Here is a 19,048-nt window from a genome sequence, read left to right as displayed (position 1 = left end):
GGTAAACTTTTACATTCAGTGCTGTGTTTCATCCTATTTAACTACTGCTAATAAGGTGCTTATGTTTTCTCTTCCCCAGCTTAAACTCACGTGCATGAAAACGCGGGACACTTTTCACAAGCGCTCTCACTTGTGCGCGCTTTGCCTCCGTAGCTTTCCCTTCATTGCCACAGAAAGTTCGGGCAACCAGTTCTGAAATTTCGCGCGCCGACTGCAGCGCCGTAACACACAGCCTGGCGAGCGGTGGGCACAGTTTACAGTAGCGCATGCTACGATTTTGCATCGCCACATTCCCCGGTCATTTTGAAGCACATGCGTCCAGCAAGTGATCTGTCTGGGCACCGACGTGCTAGAACGCAACAGCGCATGTGCTCCTCGCGACTTCATGGCCATGGACAGAACTTGGCTGGGCGGATCGGGCTCGGCAAACGTTGAGAAAGGCGCACGTCTGCTACTGCTAAATATGTCGTGCCGTCTTCGTGTCCTCCCTACCGGAAGGTGTCAGCATATTTTAGTTACACGCTCAAACTACAGTAGGGCCTCCTGGTCAGCGCTGGTTCCCCATAGGTCAAGCCATCAGGCGCACGCGCAGGGCCGCCGAAAGAGAATCGTCTCCTGCCAACAAGAGGCCCCGTACTCTCGCCGAACCCGTAACAACCGAGTTCGCGCAAGATCTGGGAAAACTTATTCTCGTATCGGCATCGCTCGGGATCACAGGTGCAGCAGCGGCGGCGCGCTTTTAATCCCCGCCACCCTGGGGCCAGCATACTCTCCGACACTCACTCGTTCTCCTTGACGAGCTCGAACATCCTGCGGAAGGCACGCGGTGCGATGCCTTCGGCCTGTAGCTGCTCGGTGTTGGAGACTCCGGTGAGCGTGTACGTCTTGCCCGAGCCCGTCTGGCCGTAGGCGAAGATGCACACGTTGTAGCCATCCATAGCACTCTGCACCAAGCTCTGAACGCAGGCAGACAGAATAAATGAAAGCAGAATAAGCGATGAAGCGCCATAACACCAAGAGCTACTACTTTTCGGATCGCTGTACTACTCAGAGCCCTGCCTTGTGCGGCATGATAAAAGAGCTGATTGCCTCCATATCATCACATGAAATGAAGGCCAAAGAACAAGGATAGTGTAACTGATAGAGTTCAGTGGCCATTAGCGGAAAAAACTAAAAATGTCTGTGTCCGACAACGTCTCTTGCGCCTTATATGGCATCATGAAAGACTTGATCTGTCAATGAGGAGTTGTGAAATGACCGAGTGGAAGTAGTGGGTTAGTAGTAACATCTTGACGATGACTAGTTAGTTCATATTCAGAATTGAGGTTTCACATCGCGAATAGAACAAACACACGGAGAAACAAGTGACACAGACAAGCGCTTACTGCGAACAGGAAGTTTATTTGAAGTTCACCCGCCATTCTTGCACCGTTCCAGCATAGGTATGCGAACACCAGTCAAATATACATAAGAAAAATGAGCAAACTATAATGTCTCATGCAAAAAAAAAGCTATTTCTTTTTCCGACCAAGCAAGAAAGCGAGCGCTTACACATTTATCTCCGTCCTTTGGAATATGATATGCATCTATTATTAACCTTTTCTTACTTTTTTCTTTCCCTATGAACTTTGTCTTTTCAATAATTGGGAGTGAATGTGCACTTGTTACATTGCCCCGCCAAATGACTTCTATATCGATTGTTTACATTACTGCAGTACTGATGAGCTCTTTCAGTGAAACACTGTCCCGTTTATCAAATATATGTTTTACACAGCTCAGCGATATTTGATATATAACGTTGCGCGTGCAGTCAGTGAAACAAGTTTTATGATTGGTAGAATGTTTTCATACGATTGCATACCGAGAAGAGCTTGCATGGGGCACCGACAGGTAACTTAACATTACGCCTATTAAGAAGCTTTCTTTAGATTGTGTGACAGCTTGCGCAAGTACGGCACCACGTGCACTGGTCTCTTGTCTTTATTATTTTCTTTGTGTGCTTGTTCAAGACTTATTCATTTTTCTTTCTTCAAGATTGTTTCGCATAATGAAGTGATCACACAATGGAGAAAACCTGCGTTCTGTAGTAATTCCCAACATTTCTTCGACCGCGTCATGAAAATGCATCGACACATCTTTCATCATAACAGTTAAGTAGTCGTCATATGTTACCTAAACATTCGCGTTACAGGCACGTCCACCAACTTGACAGAAATGACATTGTCAACAGAGGATGAAAGTATATCGCCCCAAATGGGGCCTATGGCTGAGCCTATGCATGTGCATTTACACGTTTTGTGTAAAACCTGCCATCGTAAATAATATTGTGGGTTATTGTGTCAGTGGAATAACACGCGCTAGGTGCAGTGAATGGATGGTGCGTGCTAGCACTAAACGCCGTAGGAGACGAGGTAACCAGTACGCAATGCTAAGTAATATATTTCTTCTTTGGATGGTAGGAACGAGAGCTAAAATAGCAGGGACGAGGAAGTACGCAGGACAGGTGCTCATAATTCGTCGTTCCTGTTATTTTTCTGCTCATTTCTACCACCCAAATGCGTACCAACTCGCTTGACAACGCTCATTATTTCCTATGTATATTTCTTATAATATCATTCTTTATTTCTGGCTGCACCGAACTCTTCCATAGTGGAAAGATATGACTTATTGACTGGTAATTTATCCTTGTGATGCGCATGTCTTCGGTGACATGAACATACAGTGCCTAAACTTCACTCCGAGTTTTTGTCAGGCTATCCTTCAACAATGAAAGTTTAGTGGCAGAATAAGCAATAAAAGTGAAAGCATCTTTTGCTAGCTTGAACAAAGGCCGTGCTCTTTTCTTTTCAGCAAAGTGCATTACGCGATAACTTTCATTAAAGGGACAATAGCGTATAATATATACATATATATATATATAGTCATATCATAAGAAGCCAACAAACATTGACACCAAGGACAACATATGGGAAATTACTTGTGCTTAATAAATGAAATAAAGAAACGATAAATTAATGGAAATTAAAGTGGATGAAAACAATTGGTAGAGCATCGCACGCGAAATGCGAAGGCTGTGGGTTCGGTTCCCACCTGAGGCAAGTTGTTTTTTCATCCACTTTAATTTCCATTAATTTATCGTTTCCTTATTTCATTTATTAAGCACAAGTAAGTTCCCTTATGTTGTCCTTGGTGTCAATGTTTGTTGGCTTCTTATGATATTACTAATAAAAATCGGGCACCTCGGTTAACCCCCTTTCTTCTCGTTTGTATATATATATATATATATATATATATATATATATATATATATATATATATATATATATATAGCACTATTTCTTAAGAAAAGAAGAAGCCGGTGCTATATCTGAGTACCAACATCTCCTCTTTCTATCATGTCAATAAAAAATCCTAGGAGATCTAAGTACTTTTTATGAGTTTCGAATGCAAAAGCATTCATGTCGATTTGAACGCCACTGAGTGGTCCTCCGAGTTTTGCGTTGCGAGTAAGGCACCATAGTTGCGCGACGAGAGACCCAGGAAGCATCAGCGGCCACCAAGACACCGGCAGGCGCGCGCAGCAGCTAAACTCAGTGGGGGTGAGGGAGAAAGAGACGCGGTCCGCGCGCTGGCTTCCGAGAACGACAGCGAGGGTGACGTGGCGTCGCGGCGATGCCCTCTCCACTCAAGCAACACCTGCCGCGCCAACGCGGAAGCAGGTGTTGCCTTCCGCCTGCTTTGCTCCATCGAGGACATTACTCGTGACCTTGCGTCGAGCGAGCAGTAAGCTTTCTTCCGCCAAAGAAAATGAATATGGCATTCAAATAATACCTAACTAATTAGTGTTGCCCTTCAGAGTCGATTGATGTGCTTGTGCACAACATTACGCCGTTGTTTCACATTTCCCGAGGGCGAACAACTATAGAAGTCTCATCTCTCTCACCTCGCGCACTGTTGAGGTGCGGAACCTGCAACGAGTGTGACTGCGCTCCTCTCCTCATGCCAGGATTGCGCTGCAGCAGTTGCGTCACGTGCTACGAATACATGTATCTCGAAGCATTCTTGGAAAACGACCTGAGGAGCTTCATTGCAACGTTAAACCTTGATATAACTGAGTTTTTCGTCCTTCGGACAAAAATGCGCAGTTTTCTTAATGTCAATCTGATTACAGGTAATACTTTAATACCTCCCTTGTTTAGGACAAGGAAAGCGGCCTGCGCAGAAAAACTTAGAAGTGATACCCGTATTTTTTTTTTTAATTAGCGCATGGTTGGACTTCTGCGTTGTAACGTTTGTTGCAAAGTCTGTAGACTTGCTGCGCTTATTTCTCATGATAGAAGCGCAAGCCTCTGTTACTTTTGCTGCTGACTAAGTTCATCACTGTATATTGACTATTGGGTACAGAAAATAAAGCGAACGTCATAAGCCAGTCTATGCTGCAAACTGCCGCTTCAACGAGACCTCTGAAAAACCTTGCACTTGTAAATAAAGCACACAATTCGGCAGTCATTAAGCCATATTCATGCTGTCGTCTCATTTTGTATCTTGTTAAGCCGACTGATTCCAAAGCTCTCTTGCGTAAGAGAAGCTTTGTTAATTTTACACCCAATCAAGCGTGCTCAACACGCCTTTTACCAAGACTGCCGTGTCCTGAAAAAATTATGACAGGCTTACCTCCATTATTCCAAGTTTACTAACAAACAACAGCGAAAGAAATAATGTTTTCTTTTTGCATTTGCAGCAGCGACGAACATGTTTTGTTTAAGACTGAGCGCGAGTTCCCGGGGCTTAGCATGCAACCCGAATCAAATGAAACGCCTGTAGAATTTTACTTCCCAGACGAAGCGCAGATCTCGTCTTACGTTTGTTTCTCCAAAGACGTCTTCTTGCGTGTGGTGCGGCATAAACACCCTGTCGAACGTGAACTCCTTGTCCCCTCGCGGTGCGTGCACAACTAGCGTGTAGTCGTCCGTGGCATCAATCACGCTGAGCGCGTCCTGAAACACAGAGCGATTGCGTGAGCACTCGAGGGTAAGGACATTGCCTAACTTATGCAGGCTTAACTGCAAACATGGCGTACCTCTAGAACTATCAAACGAAATGTGCCAATAAATAAATAAACAAATAAATAAATAAATAAATAAATAAATAAATAAACAAACAAATAAATAAATAAATAATATCTTTCAATTTCCTTCGTACTAGCACTGCAATAGCATGACGGCAGTGACGGCCTTTTAGCACCTTGGTGTTCTCTTGCGTCTAGGTTTGTCAACCATTCCGAAATTAGAGGGACAGCCCCGACTTTGGAATAAATGTCTCGAGTCCCGACTTGACTCAGTCAGGATAGTCAAATGTCCCAATTTGGCCTTCTTCCTGAGTAACAATCAATAAACCAGATTTCAATTTTATGATGCCCGAGAGCTCGGTTGCGTATTCCTCTCTTTTGTCTTCTATTGAACTGTCAAATATAAAGCCGGTTTTGTTTTTCTCGTCGTTCTTGTTCCGTTGTAGGCGCTAACCGTTCACAATACTTGTAGCTCTATTAGTAGCTATCTTAGCCAGGCAACAACTGTACATTTCTTGTTGTAAACCGCAATATGGTAGAACTAAAAATATTTCTGCAACTTTGTCGCGACGATTGGCGGTTTCTGGCACTGGCAGGATTGGTCGTCACACAAATATAAAAATACGTGCATTGAAGTTGGTTTTATAGGATTTAATGTACATTGCTTGATTAATGTCTTGCTTCACATAGATACAACATGCGCCTTTGATATGGATATATTTTTATCAAGGTCTTCTCGTATTTGTAGACAAATTGACGCCATAAAGCCAAGGAACGCCGGAAGAAATGATAATTCTTGTGCTGGCATGAAGAAGAAAAAATAACTACAATAACACCAATAGACAAATGACTTACAGCGGATAGCAAAAGCTACAGGTGAACAGGCAAATAGTTATATGTTACACCTCTCCAGACCAGGCAAAGGCGTACCTTGTTCTGTTGATCTGTTGTGAGAGGTTTCACGCGACAGCAGACCCGTATTTTTCCTTTCATGTCTTCAACCATGTTGTAGTACTTTTTCCTCAGCACCTAAAAAAACAGAAAAAGAAGAATGTGACAGGAAGCCTCGAAGATGATTGTCAAAGTCAGCGATATCTTTCGTACGTAACCCGATATATACCTCCATGACACGTGAATCTCGAAACCATCATCATCATCAGGATCATCATCGTCCTCATCATAATCCTACTTTATGTCCACAGCAGGACGAAGGCCTCTCCCTGCGATCTCCAATTACCCCTGTCCTGCGTCAACCGATTCCAACTAGAGTCTGCAAATTTATTAATTCTCCTTCTGTCGTCCTCGACTGCGCTTGCCTTCTCTTTGCACCCATTCTGCAATCATAATGGTCCACCGGTTGTTTAACCTACGCATTACATGACCTGCCAAGCTCCATTTGTTTCTCTTAATGTGAATTACAATATCGGCTATCCTTGTTTGCTCTCTGATCCACACCGTTTTCTTCCTGTGTCATACCGTTACGCCTAACATTCTTCGTTCCATCACTCTTTGCGTGGTCTTTAACTTGTTTTTAAGCTTCTTAGTAAATCTCGAAGTCTCTGCCCCATATGTCAGCACCGATAGAATAGATTGACTTTAAACTTTTCTTTTTAATGATAATGGCAAGCTTCTAGTCAGGATCTGATAATGTCTGCCGAATGCGCTTCAACCCATTTTTATTCTTCTGTAAGTTTCATTCTCATGATCAAGGTCCCCTGTGAGTAATTGACCAAGGTAAGTGTATTCCTTCACAGATTCTAGAGGCTGACTTTTCATCCTGAACTCTTGTGCCCTTGCCTGGCATCATCTTTGTCTTCTGCATATTAATCTTCAACCCCACTCTTACATTCTCTCTGTTAGGGTCCTCAATCACTTGTTGTAACTCGTCCCCAGTGTTGCTGAACAGAAAAATGTCATCTGCAAATCGAAGGCTGCTTAGATATCCGTCATTTATCCTTACAAAAGCCTTCCCAGTTTAATAGCAGGAATACTTCTTCCAAGCACGCAGTGAATAGCCTTGGAGAGATTGTGTCTCCTTGTCTGGCCCCTTTCTTTATAGGTATCTTCCTATTTTTCTTGTGTAGAATTAATGTAGCTGTGGAGTCTCTGTCGAGACTTTCCAAGATATTTACGTAAGCGTCCTGTACTTCTTGATTACCTAATGCCTCTGTGACTGCTGGTACCTCTGCTGAATCAAACGCCCTTTCGTAATCTTATGGACACGTTAGTAGGCACACGAAGTGGCAAAAACTCTCAGCCACCCACTATTCCTAATGATAACACGACACATTGTATCTTGTTGTAATTATTGCGCCCTAGCTGTAATTTCTAGGCTTTTGAATTTCTCTGCAACGTTGCGAGTTGCATTTCGAAGGGCCACTTTTACGACATGTAAATTTCATTGCAATAGCAATTACGTGGACACATCAGGCCAAGTTCCGCCGCCGTCGCCGCCATCATCGGCGTAGCCGTGATGTTTCGTATCAAGTGCAAGTGCGAAAACATCGGGCCGTATGCTGTGTGTGCAAGTGAATGTATGAGAGGGTGAACAGAGGATGATGGATCGATCTCGCGAGCGTGAAGGAGGAAGCGCGCCGCCTTCCATCGTATGCAAGGCACTTATGGGGGAGAGGGGGGGAGAGGGGGGGTGGCGTGCGCGCGTGACACGAAGCTTGTCAATTTAGTGAGTAAGCGAACGCTTACAAGTTTATACGGCCGATAAAACTACTATTCTCACTTCGTATAGCTCTATAATAATTTCCTATCGCAATCGATGTTCGAAAATTCAGCAGGTTGGATATGGCAGATTACATGCAAGAGGTGCGCCGCCCGTGGTACTCGATTAATCATGTGGCGTTGTCCGTGGGCGGAGCAGCAACACTTCATAACTCCAACGGTTTTCTGGAGAGGACTCTCGCTGCCTCGAACGTAGTCATTCGAAGGTCACGATGCCTAGAACGCAACGCAACACCATAAAGGACGGCGAAGGCGTGCAATCTTTGAGACGTGACAACTAGCGCAAAGGCTGGAATCGACTGGAAAGCATGCCGCGTAAAAAAAAGAGGAAACAAGAAAAAAAAACCATGGTAAACATTGTTAGCGTCCTCATTTTATATCGATGCGGTTTTCAACATTCCGGCGCAAAGCCATGGTAAACAAATAAATAACACAAGTGTTTTGTTATCTTAAAGGTGTTTTGTGGCTCCTTCGAGACCGCCATGCGCCTTCGAGAGATCACGTTTCGAGCACGTTTAAGTGTTCTCGTTCACCCGATGAAAAAGCAGCATCATGCATTGATAGGGCACCGGTTTATCTCGTACCTGCGGCCATGTTATGCTCTGCCTTCATAAAGAACTCTCAACTCTCAATGTTGACCGTCTCACTGAAGTAAGCACTTGCTTAGCTAAAGGTGTTTACGTATAATTGCTAAATACGGCAATGCAGCAAAAGGGGAGCAGGGGAATCTTGGAAACTAAGCCTTTCAGCACTGGAATTTTTCCTAACTGCGAGTTTTTCTTTTAGAATTCTTACTCCTCGTAACGTTCGAAATAAGCTTCGAAAACAATGCACAATTTCTCGTCCGACGAAGAACAGCAACATTCTGCTTATACAAATTTAAAGGTACGAAAATTAAGCACATAACTTTTGCAACCTCAAAAAATGTCACGGAAGCTAGGCATAATAGGACATGAATAATCAATATCAGCCATTAGACGAATCCTTATGGGAAACATGAAGTTTGCTCTTCAAGGTTGAAGTATATGCCTAAAGCGCGCATTGTTACTCAACGTGCTGTTCACTTTAAGTGAAATTTACTGCGATGCGCCTGAACAGCGTCAGGCTGACCATCACTTCTTCCTGGTGTCATCAAAGCTGTGAAAAAACGTTGTTGTAGTGATATACTTGATTGAAAAAAACTGAGGCGGTGAAAAAGTTTCACGTAATTGTTTCTATATATGATGTTGTTAAATACAATATAAGATTAAAACAAAATATTTTACATTCACGCTGCTGGCGTTTGCCACGGGCAACGTCATCAATCGCAATTGAGAACGGCCGCTGCGACAGCTGATTTTCATTTAAGTTTTCTGTAGAATATTGTAATTTTCATTGCGATCAGCCTTAGTTTTTGACGATCGTCGCTAACTGCGTGTCAATGCAGGGCGCCGCCACTGTGCTTGAAAAGTATCCCAAAAAGTACCGAAATTAGTTACAATAATGTTAGGGGCCACAGAAAAAGCCAAGTCTTGTCCCATAAGATTCAGTACAGGCGACTTTTCGAGTTTGTCGTTCAAACACACATAAACATAGTAATTTTTATTTCGAGGCTAGGGCCACCTTTTAATAACGGCCTCATTTGACGACGCCAGGGACGACAGTATTTTAAAAGACCGCGAAATAACATTTCAATTTGGCAAATAAGGCAGTCCCTCTCTTGATAGCACCACCATAAATATCAGAGCCATATAGTACCTGTTTTACAATGAGCAAAAATATTTATAGTTCCGCTGAAAATACCTCCTTCGTGAGCGTGCGTGCGTGCGTGCGTGCGACTAATCTGCAACCGGCCCATTCTATCGGATTCATGTCGCGGGAGTATAACTAATCGTCCGCACTAAGATGTTTGAAGTCATCTACTTTGCTTTGTGGGATACATAATGACCGACTTGCACCCACAAACATGTGCGACGGCTGGTCTCAGCCTCTAAGTAGCCGGCTGCGAAACATTATTCATTGTGACAACCACTTCCCCCTCGTTTCCATGGGCTACCCAAGTCACCACATTTAGGCATTGACGCTCTACATCGCTATGTACAGCACCACCACCCACATAAGTCTTACATTGTGAAGGGGTTAACTGCACAGAAGCGACACTGCTTTTCAGGGTACTATGCAACTCGGCCTGCACACTTGTAGCTTCTCCAACTTGAGTTGAGGGATGAGTCGTGGGAGACCTGTGTTGGGCGCAAATGGCTGCTTGGCAACAGAAGACGAGGGTTCCGTCACGCGTTCGCATAACTTTTTCCAGGAAGACTTGTTATAATGATTAAGGGGGTCTCACACATCTACTTACGTTTCTTCAAGACACTGATGTCATGAACACGTGGTTACACACGTCAGTGACACGGAATGAAACGCTCAGCAAGGGCGATTGTCGTTCCAACTTGCCGGGCTAATCTCACATAAAGCAGCGCCGTCTCTAGCATCACCTTATATGGAGGGGCCTCCAAATAAATTTCAAGATTTACCAACGAGCTCAATTTTCAGCCCTTCTATCATCACCTGCTGTGCATAAGTTATATGCACTATGAGCAACTTACAGCCTAAATTTCGATATTTTTTTCAATCTTTGCTCTCAGGAGCATCGCATCAGAAAAATAAAAGACAATAAAGGATTGCCGACAACTTGGATGGAACGCATGAATTCTCAGCATAGAAGACGAATACTGTATTTCTGTACCACGGAAATGTGTTTATTAATATATAAGAATCATTTGCAATACATTTTCAGCAATACAGAGATACAAATTAGATTGGAAATGCGGGGTAAAAACGATCAAAATGGCTAATGGGCACGAGGCTGGCAGGCTACAAATAAAATTCTCGCTTAATTGTCAGAGTTTCACCTATTGTAAGCAACTCAGGCTTCGGGTATTGAGAGTGATATGTTGCTAGAATTCTTGGGACGCCTTCATGAAATCGATGTCCAAATTTTATTTGTTTGCTTATTAAGTGATGATATCGTGCGAAAATAGGCAACCGAAATGAATCACTCCCAGCAATCAAAAACGATATCCAGCAATGAAAGAAAGCACAAGACAAAAGAAATAAAAAAATAGAGTAGGAAGAAAAATAGCGAAGGAACAGACCATCACATTACTCAGGCATAGCCTTCTGCTCAATATGCATAGTGAGAGCACGCTGTATCAGCGGCATGCGTATATCTAGACGCAGCCTGCACTCCAGCACTGTCTCTATCTCTACAGTCATGGCATGAAGACAAAACGAAGCGACAAATAAAACACAAATATTTACTACAAGTTCGCATAAGCGTGGCCGATACTGAGGGTATTCACAATGGATCGCTTTTCAAAGAGGCTCATAAAGTAACTATATATCATAATGTCATGAAAAACTGTGACAGCGTGTCTTATGGCCTTGAATACGCCTTCATAGTGTCTATATTGGGCAAAAATATGCATCAGCGTGACAGACTACCATATTGACAATGGGAATTTTTCGCATACCAAAGAACATAATGGGGTGAAATGGAAATTCCGTCTTTGTTATCAACTGGGAAAAATAATACATACCGGGATCACTCAGCTTCATCACTCAGACTTGCTTCGTTTGCCATGAAAAAAATATAACGGCAGAAAAGTTCCTCCAGAATGTCTGTAATAAATGAGTTCAATTCTGTTTGGCTTTTGAATGGCTTTCTGACTTTGGAATGAACCAGAGGGTCATAATGTGACATACAGTTATTTTTTACAGCTACAGCAATTTTATGGACACACCAGGCGCATTTCTCTCGTCGCCCTCACCGTGATGCTCCGTATAATGTCCGAGGGCGATAACATCGTCGCCGCGCGCCGTGTGCTGCATGTACTGGTGAAAGCGTGAGAGGGTGGAGACGACGATGGTGGCCCAATCTCGCGCGCGCAAGGGAGGAAAACGAGGAGGAAGCGCGCCGTTTTCCTTGGCGCGCAAGGCACTAGGGGGAGGGGAGGGAGAGGTGGGCGGTCTACTTTGGCGGCGGCTGCGTATGGCAGGGCCGCGTGGGCCTTATCTTGAAAGCGATCTGCCAAGTGCGCCAAGTGCGGATAGCTTCGTGTGCGCTGCGTTCCCGCCGCTTAATTCGCGTTGCAGCGAGAGGAAGCACGAAGGTCGATTCACTCGCTGCTGCTGCCGCGCTTCCTCACTCCAGCCTTTTGACAGCGAGCGTGCGCGGTCATCGAGTGAGATGTGTTTATGTTTGCTTGTGGGCGCATCACAGCAATCACACTATGCTTGTTAATTCGTTAGCGAATCTTTAAAAGCTTATACGGACAATAAGATTACTATCCTAACTTCGTATAGCTGTCTAATAATTTGCTATCGCAATCGATTCTTTGCCTCTCGGGCGAGAATACGACTTTATTCAATTGGAACAATTTAGAAACTCTAAGAAATTCGCCTCAATTTAGTCACCAGGGATGAATTATCTGCCCTGACGGACATCACTTGCTACAAAAACCAAACAAATCAATTCACTGGTTAAACGAATTACGCTAATTAACTTTTTAATAACAATCTTTACGGCGCATGTTTATATTAGAAAGTTGAAAAGAATCGTCATGAGTCTACTTCCTTGTTTATAGATTAAATTTTGAAACTGTAATAGACTCTGCCAAGTTAATTTGTCCGAAAGTCATCCTTTCCGAGAAAACGCTTGCGTTAAGCCGTTTAATCCAATATTTGGATCCTAAAGAGACTAACGCAACCACTATGGTTGTTTCGCAACTTGTGCCTCATTTATTTCCTCTTTTGTTTGAAATTGAGTTAGCAGTACGAATAACCGTGGTGGAAATTCTAACTGTCACGCCCTAAGTGCGCGGGTCATAAGCCGATAGCCTCGGCTTGTGGCTATACCGAAGCCGGCCATCATGTAGGTAGAGTGAAGATCCTGCAGTGCCGCCAAATCAGGATGGCGTTATTCAAAATACTCATGTGAGCAGCAATGTCAAGACGAAAAAAATATTTTTTTATGTACAGTGCTATGCAGAGATAGTTTTTGATCTTCTAAGATATTATTACGATATGATCGGTAAATACCCGAGAGACGAGCCGCCATGAGAACGACGACGAAGTGGGTCGGTGCCCTTGGCGCGAGTGAATGTCGGCCTGGCGCTCTGGCTCCATTCTAGTGTAAATAGTCTGTAAATAGCCTCTTTTGTCTGTGTCTTTCTACACGTAACATTCTGGTGGAGGTCAGCGATCCCCGTCCTCGCCACGGAACTCCGGAGTGGTCGGTACGTCGAGCTTGTCACCATGCCTCCCGGTGACGAGCCCGCCTCTGCAACGGCTTCGGCTGGCCCGACTGCTCCCGTCGTCACGGTTGCCCAACATCGCGACCCTGGTGTGTTCTCTGGCCTGGAGGGACAGGACGTTGACGAATGGCTCAAGCTATATCAACATGCCAGCGCTAACAACAGGTGGGACCCAACCATTATGCTCGCCAATGTCATCTTTTATCTTGGCGGCACGCCACGCGTGTGGTACCAGACGCATGACGAAGACATCAGCAGTTGGGACTCTTTCAAACAACAGCTACGGGAACTGTTCGGCGACCCCATTGGCCGCAAGGTTGCCGCGAGAAAGGCTCTTGCGTCTCGCGTTCAGACATCTACAGAGCCGTGCGTTTCCTACATCTTCGACGTCTTGGCTCTATGCCGCAAAGCTGACGATGCTATGTCTGAATCAGATAAAGTGTCACATGTCCTAAAAGGCATCGCCGACGACGCTTTCAATTTGCTTGTTTTCGGCAATGTCTCGACAATCGACGACATCATTAAAGAATGCCGTCGCCTTGAACAAGCCAAGAGCCGTCGTATCACACACCACATCACGCGGCTACCCAACACCGCTGCTACGTCGACATGTGAGGGTCGATCGCGTCAGGCCACCACCTGTGACGACGTCACCCGTATTGTTCGCCGCGAGCTTGAGGCCGCCTGTTCGCCAGCTTTCTCCACGACGCCTCCCGATCCGCCAGCAACCACGATTGCCATGATTCAGGCCGTAGTCCGACAGGAATTTGAGAACATGGGTCTGAACTCCGTGTGTTCAACATCTCAACCCAGCGTTCCCCAGTTCTCCACCGGCCCTCCTCGTCCCCGACAGTCCTTTTCCGCCACATCTCGCCGCAACCCGTCCGATTGGCGTACCCCTGATGACAGACCAATCTGCTTTCACTGCTGTCGCATCGGCCACGTCGCTCGTCACTGCCGCAACCGTTGGCCTCCGCCTCCTCGGACATACGCCGCCACTTACTCCCGCACCTTTGGACCTTCCGTTTCCTATACCACCCGCCATGAATCCACTGCCGCTGATGCTCCTGCTCCGAACCTTCGCTACAGCCGCTCGCCCTCACCTCGACGCCGTCAGTCCCGTTCGCCCCAACCCCGCCGCTTCTCTTCGCCGCCTATCACCTCCCGGGCCCAGCCGGAAAACTAGGCACTGCAGCTTCTGGAGGTGAAGCTGCGTTGTCCACACTGCCCTCAAATCCTCTGCTCACGTTAAACACGAACCAAAACCTTCTTGACGTTGACGTTGATGGCTATCCTGTCACGGCACTCATCGACACAGGGGCACATCTTTCTATTATGAGTGCTGCCTTCCGACGACGACTGAACAAGCTCCTCACTCCAGCGTCGGCACGCGTCGTCCGCGTTGCGGATGGTGGTACTGTGCCTATCATCGGCATGTGTACGGCACGTGTTAGCATCGCCGGCCGCCACACTCCTTTCCTCTTCACCGTGATTGCTCATTGCCCCCACGACCTCATTCTCGGCCTCGATTTTCTCTCCGCGCATTCTGCTCTTATTGACTGCTCTGCCAGTACCCTTCGCCTTGAGTTACCGATTCTCGCAGAACCTTCTGACGCACCCCAGTGCCGCCTACGCCCCACTGGCTTTATTTGCCTGCCGCCAAAATCAATAGCCTATATTGAACTCTTGTCTTCCCCACCAGTCCCTGATGGCGAGTACCTCGTCACTCCTCTGCGCGACATTCCACTACAGTATGACGTTACCGTGCCTCACAGTATACTTACTGTTACTGCAAACCGCACTTTCATGCCTATCTTTAACTTTGGATTGGCGAAGCAAATTCTACCACAAGGTATTTGCCTTGCCAACGTTGATTGTCTCGGCGACCATCACGTGGCAAATTTATCAACCGATCCTTCTTGCGAGCTTAGCAGGCCTCTCGTGCCAGCCTCGGCCGCCGATCCCAAGATAGAGAAAATGGTTGCGACGGACCTGTCTTCTGCGCAGGCTGAAGACCTTTATCGAGTATTATCGGCCTACAGAGATATTTTCGACTTCGACGATCGCCCTTTAGGCCAGACGCTCGCGGTCAAGCATCGGATTCTTACTGGCGATGCTACTCCTATTCACCGACGACCGTACCGAGTTTCTGCGTCGGAACGCCAAGTTATTCAAAGCGAAGTCAACAAAATGCTAGACAAAAACATCATTGAGCCTTCTTCGAGTCCCTGGGCGTCACCTGTAGTGTTGGTTAAGAAGAAGGATGGCACGTGGCGCTTCTGTGTAGACTACCGTCATCTGAACAAAATTACTAAGAAAGACGTCTACCCGCTCCCACGTATAGACGACGCCCTTGACTGCCTCCATGGTTCCAGCTATTTCTCTTCTATTGATCTTCGTTCTGGATACTGGCAGATTGCTGTTGACGATATCGACAGAGAAAAAACCGCGTTCCTCACACCTGATGGCCTATACCAATTTAAAGTAATGCCGTTTGGATTATGCAACGCCCCTGCCACCTTTGAGCGTATGATGGACTCCTTGCTCCGAGGTTTCAAATGGTCCACATGTCTCTGCTACCTCGACGACGTCATCGTCTTCTCACCCACGTTCGACACTCACCTTGAGCGTCTCACAGCTATACTTGATGTATTTCGAAAGGCGAAGCTGCAACTTAACTCGTCCAAATGTCGTTTCGGCCGCCGCCAAATTACTGTTCTGGGCCACCTCGTTGACGCTTCCGGAGTACAGCCTGATCCTGACAAAACTCGCGCTGTCCGAAACTATCCGGTTCCGAAGACAGCCGCCGACGTTCGAAGTTTTGTAGGGCTATGCTCGTACTTTCGTCGTTTTATTCAAGATTTTGCGGCAATTGCTAGACCCCTCACTAATCTTTTGAAGAAAGGCGTACAGTTCTCGTGGGGTACTGCAGAAGCCGCCGCCTTCTCTCGTCTCGTTACTCTTCTCTCCTCACCACCCATCCTCGCCCACTTCGACCCTGATGCCCCTACAGAATTGCGTACAGATGCCAGCGGTCATGGCGTAGGTGCCGTCTTAGCCCAGCGTCAGCGTGGCCAGGATCGCGTTATTGCTTATGCGAGCCGCCTCCTCACACCACCGGAGCGCAACTACTCCATTACGGAACGAGAATGCCTTGCTGTAGTCTGGGCGGTGGCGAAGTTCCGTCCTTACCTTTACGGTCGCCCTTTTTCCGTAGTCACTGACCATCATGCTCTCTGCTGGCTCTCATCGCTAAGAGATCCTACAGGCCGGCTTGGTCGATGGGCTTTGAGGCTACAAGAATTTTCATATTCCGTCGTGTACAAGTCTGGCCGCCTGCACCAAGACGCTGACAGCTTGTCGCGTTACCCTGTTGACGACCCTGACTCCTCCAATATTACCAGTGCAGCTTGCATATTCTCTGTGTCGCAGCTGCTTCATTTCGCCGACGAGCAACGTCGTGACGCCTACATCAGAGCACTCATCGACCGTTTTGAACACACTCCGGCCGACGCCACACTACGCCTCTTCGTCCTCCGCGATGGTACTCTGTACCGTCGTAACCTTCATCCGGACGGCTCTGAGTTCCTACTTGTCGTGCCTAAACACCTTCGCTCAACCGTTTTAGAAGAGCTTCACGACGCACCAACGTCAGGACACCTCGGCGTATCTCGAACCTATGACCGTGTACGTCGCCGTTTTTTCTGGCCGGGCCTTGCCCGTTCCGTGCGACGTTACGTCGCCGCCTGTGAACTTTGCCAACGACGCAAGAAGCCTTCCCAGCTCCCCGCTGGTTACCTACAGCCGCTCGACATCCCTGCCGAGCCCTTCCATCGTGTCGGCTTAGACCTTCTCGGCCCATTTCCGGAATCTACATCAGGAAACAAGTGGGTTGCAGTCGCGGCGGACTACGCGACCCGCTATGCCGTAACACGCGCTCTTCCGACCAGTTGCGCAACTGATGTTGCAGACTTCCTCCTGCATGATATCATTTTGATTCATGGTGCTCCGCGTCAATTGCTAACAGACCGTGGCCGTACGTTCTTAGCCAAAGTAATTGACGACATCATGCGTGCCTGCGCAATACAGCATAAGTTTACCACCTCCTACCACCCTCAAACGAACGGCCTCACTGAGCGTTTGAACCGCACCCTTACAGACATGCTATCCAAATACGTTTCAGACGACCACCGTGACTGGGACCAGGCTCTACCTTACATCACCTTTGCGTATAACTCTTCCCGTCTCGACACTGCTGGCTTTTCTCCTTTTTACCTCTTGTATGGCCGTGAACCGACGCTACCGCTGGACACTGTGCTTCCGTCCAACACAGCATCAACTAGCGCTTATGCCCGTGATGCTATCGCCCATGCTGACCATGCTCGCCAACTTGCGCGCGCTCGGCTACAAGTCTCTCAAGACAAACAAAAGCAGCGCTACGACCTCCGTCACCGTGATGTCACTTTTGTCCCCGGCACCCTCGTGTTACTTTGGTCACCATCGCGTAAAGTTGGCCTTTGTGAGAAACTGCTTTCCTGTTATACCGGCCCATATCGCGTGCTTCGCCAAGTGACAGATGTCACCTACGAAATCGTTCTCGCCACGCCCACTACGTCCTCTGCTGTGACTACCAGTGACATTGTCCACGTCGCCCGACTCAAGCCCTACAACTCTCCACGTGCCTTGGATATTTAACTGCACCGTGACGGCGCTTTTGCCGCCGGGGGGTAGTATTACGATATGATCGGTAAATACCCGAGAGACGAGCCGCCATGAGAACGACGACGAAGTGGGTCGGTGCCCTTGGCGCGAGTGAATGTCGGCCTGGCGCTCTGGCTCCATTCTAGTGTAAATAGTCTGTAAATAGCCTCTTTTGTCTGTGTCTTTCTACACGTAACAATATTCTCAAGGTATTGGGAACTTGGGCAGGCTTCTTCTGCAGGTGACGGCCATTTGCTCGAGGCACTGGCATAGAAGCGGCACGGCATTACATTCACCCCGTTATGTCCAAGAAGTTCTAAAATACGCAGTAAGTAGCTCACTGAATCCATTAGCAACCATGTCGGACCTTGATACATTGTTATAAAAGCAGAGACAATTTTCCCTGATGCGGTTGACACTTTTAACGCCGCAGTTTAACCAATTATGCTCGGCCACGTTTTTAATGTACTGTCAAAGTTCTTCGCTGCAGCAATACTCGCGATATTATTCCATTTTTTACACTCTTTGCACGCAACAAAATTGTATTCACTTCGTTATTGCCATTTAAGAATGTTCGCGATTGTTATGTAGTGGAGCTTGCAGTGAAAGGCGAATCAATTTTCTGCTAGATTCGTTCCATGTTTTGAGTCATTTCGGATTTATTGCCAACCTATGTTCTGTGTTGAAAGTAAGAGGATTACAAAACACCCTGAAATGATTGCAACACTGAGTTTCTATAGGAAAGACAACGAGAGGCTTGAAATGAAAGAGTGGACACTTAAGAGATGCCCACGACGGTATTTATTCAACTGTCTCCCAAGAAGATTGGACGTATAGCAGGAAAATGGCAGACAGTAGCTGGTGCAAACAACTCTCTTTAAAGGGTTTGGACCTGAGCTTGTTGGTACTGCTTCATGATGAAAAAACAGCGGGAGAAAAATGGGGCAAGAAAGACCAGACAGACGTCCCGTCTGGTTTTTCTTGTCCCGCTCTCCTTGCGCTGTTCTCGACCATGAGGAAACTCTTCTCAGTTCAAGCACAAGACGGGGCCGGTAACCTCTGTCGACGAGCCCTCGTTTGTGTTTGTCTTCAAACGAGAGCAGATAGCTTGAGGCTGAAAGAACAAAACTAAAATAAACGCAGTAATGACCTGAAGTTCCAAGTTCCCCGTAACCTCAGCCCGTGACAGATAAGTATGATGGAATGGGGAAAAAAAGACACACTACACGCACTATTCACTGGCAGTACT

General features: G+C 46.6%; 1 protein-coding gene across 1 annotated transcript in view; it reads right to left on the bottom strand.

Moving 5' to 3' along the window:
* Window positions 1-19,048, bottom strand: part of LOC126542485 (uncharacterized) — an 81,836-nt gene that overhangs the window by 19,018 nt on the left and 43,770 nt on the right. The window contains exons 4-6 of the mRNA XM_050189572.2: window positions 5,999-6,097; window positions 4,863-4,997; window positions 784-956 (exon numbers count right to left, since the gene is read on the bottom strand). Coding sequence (XP_050045529.2) covers window positions 784-956; window positions 4,863-4,997; window positions 5,999-6,097 — 407 coding nt within the window. The remainder of the gene's footprint in view (window positions 1-783; window positions 957-4,862; window positions 4,998-5,998; window positions 6,098-19,048) is intronic.

This window comes from Dermacentor andersoni, chromosome 2, assembly GCF_023375885.2.
Source record: "Dermacentor andersoni chromosome 2, qqDerAnde1_hic_scaffold, whole genome shotgun sequence".
NCBI classification, from domain to species: domain Eukaryota; kingdom Metazoa; phylum Arthropoda; class Arachnida; order Ixodida; family Ixodidae; genus Dermacentor; species Dermacentor andersoni.
Note: the sequence above shows the minus strand (reverse complement) of the source record. Positions and strands in the feature narration are given on the sequence as shown.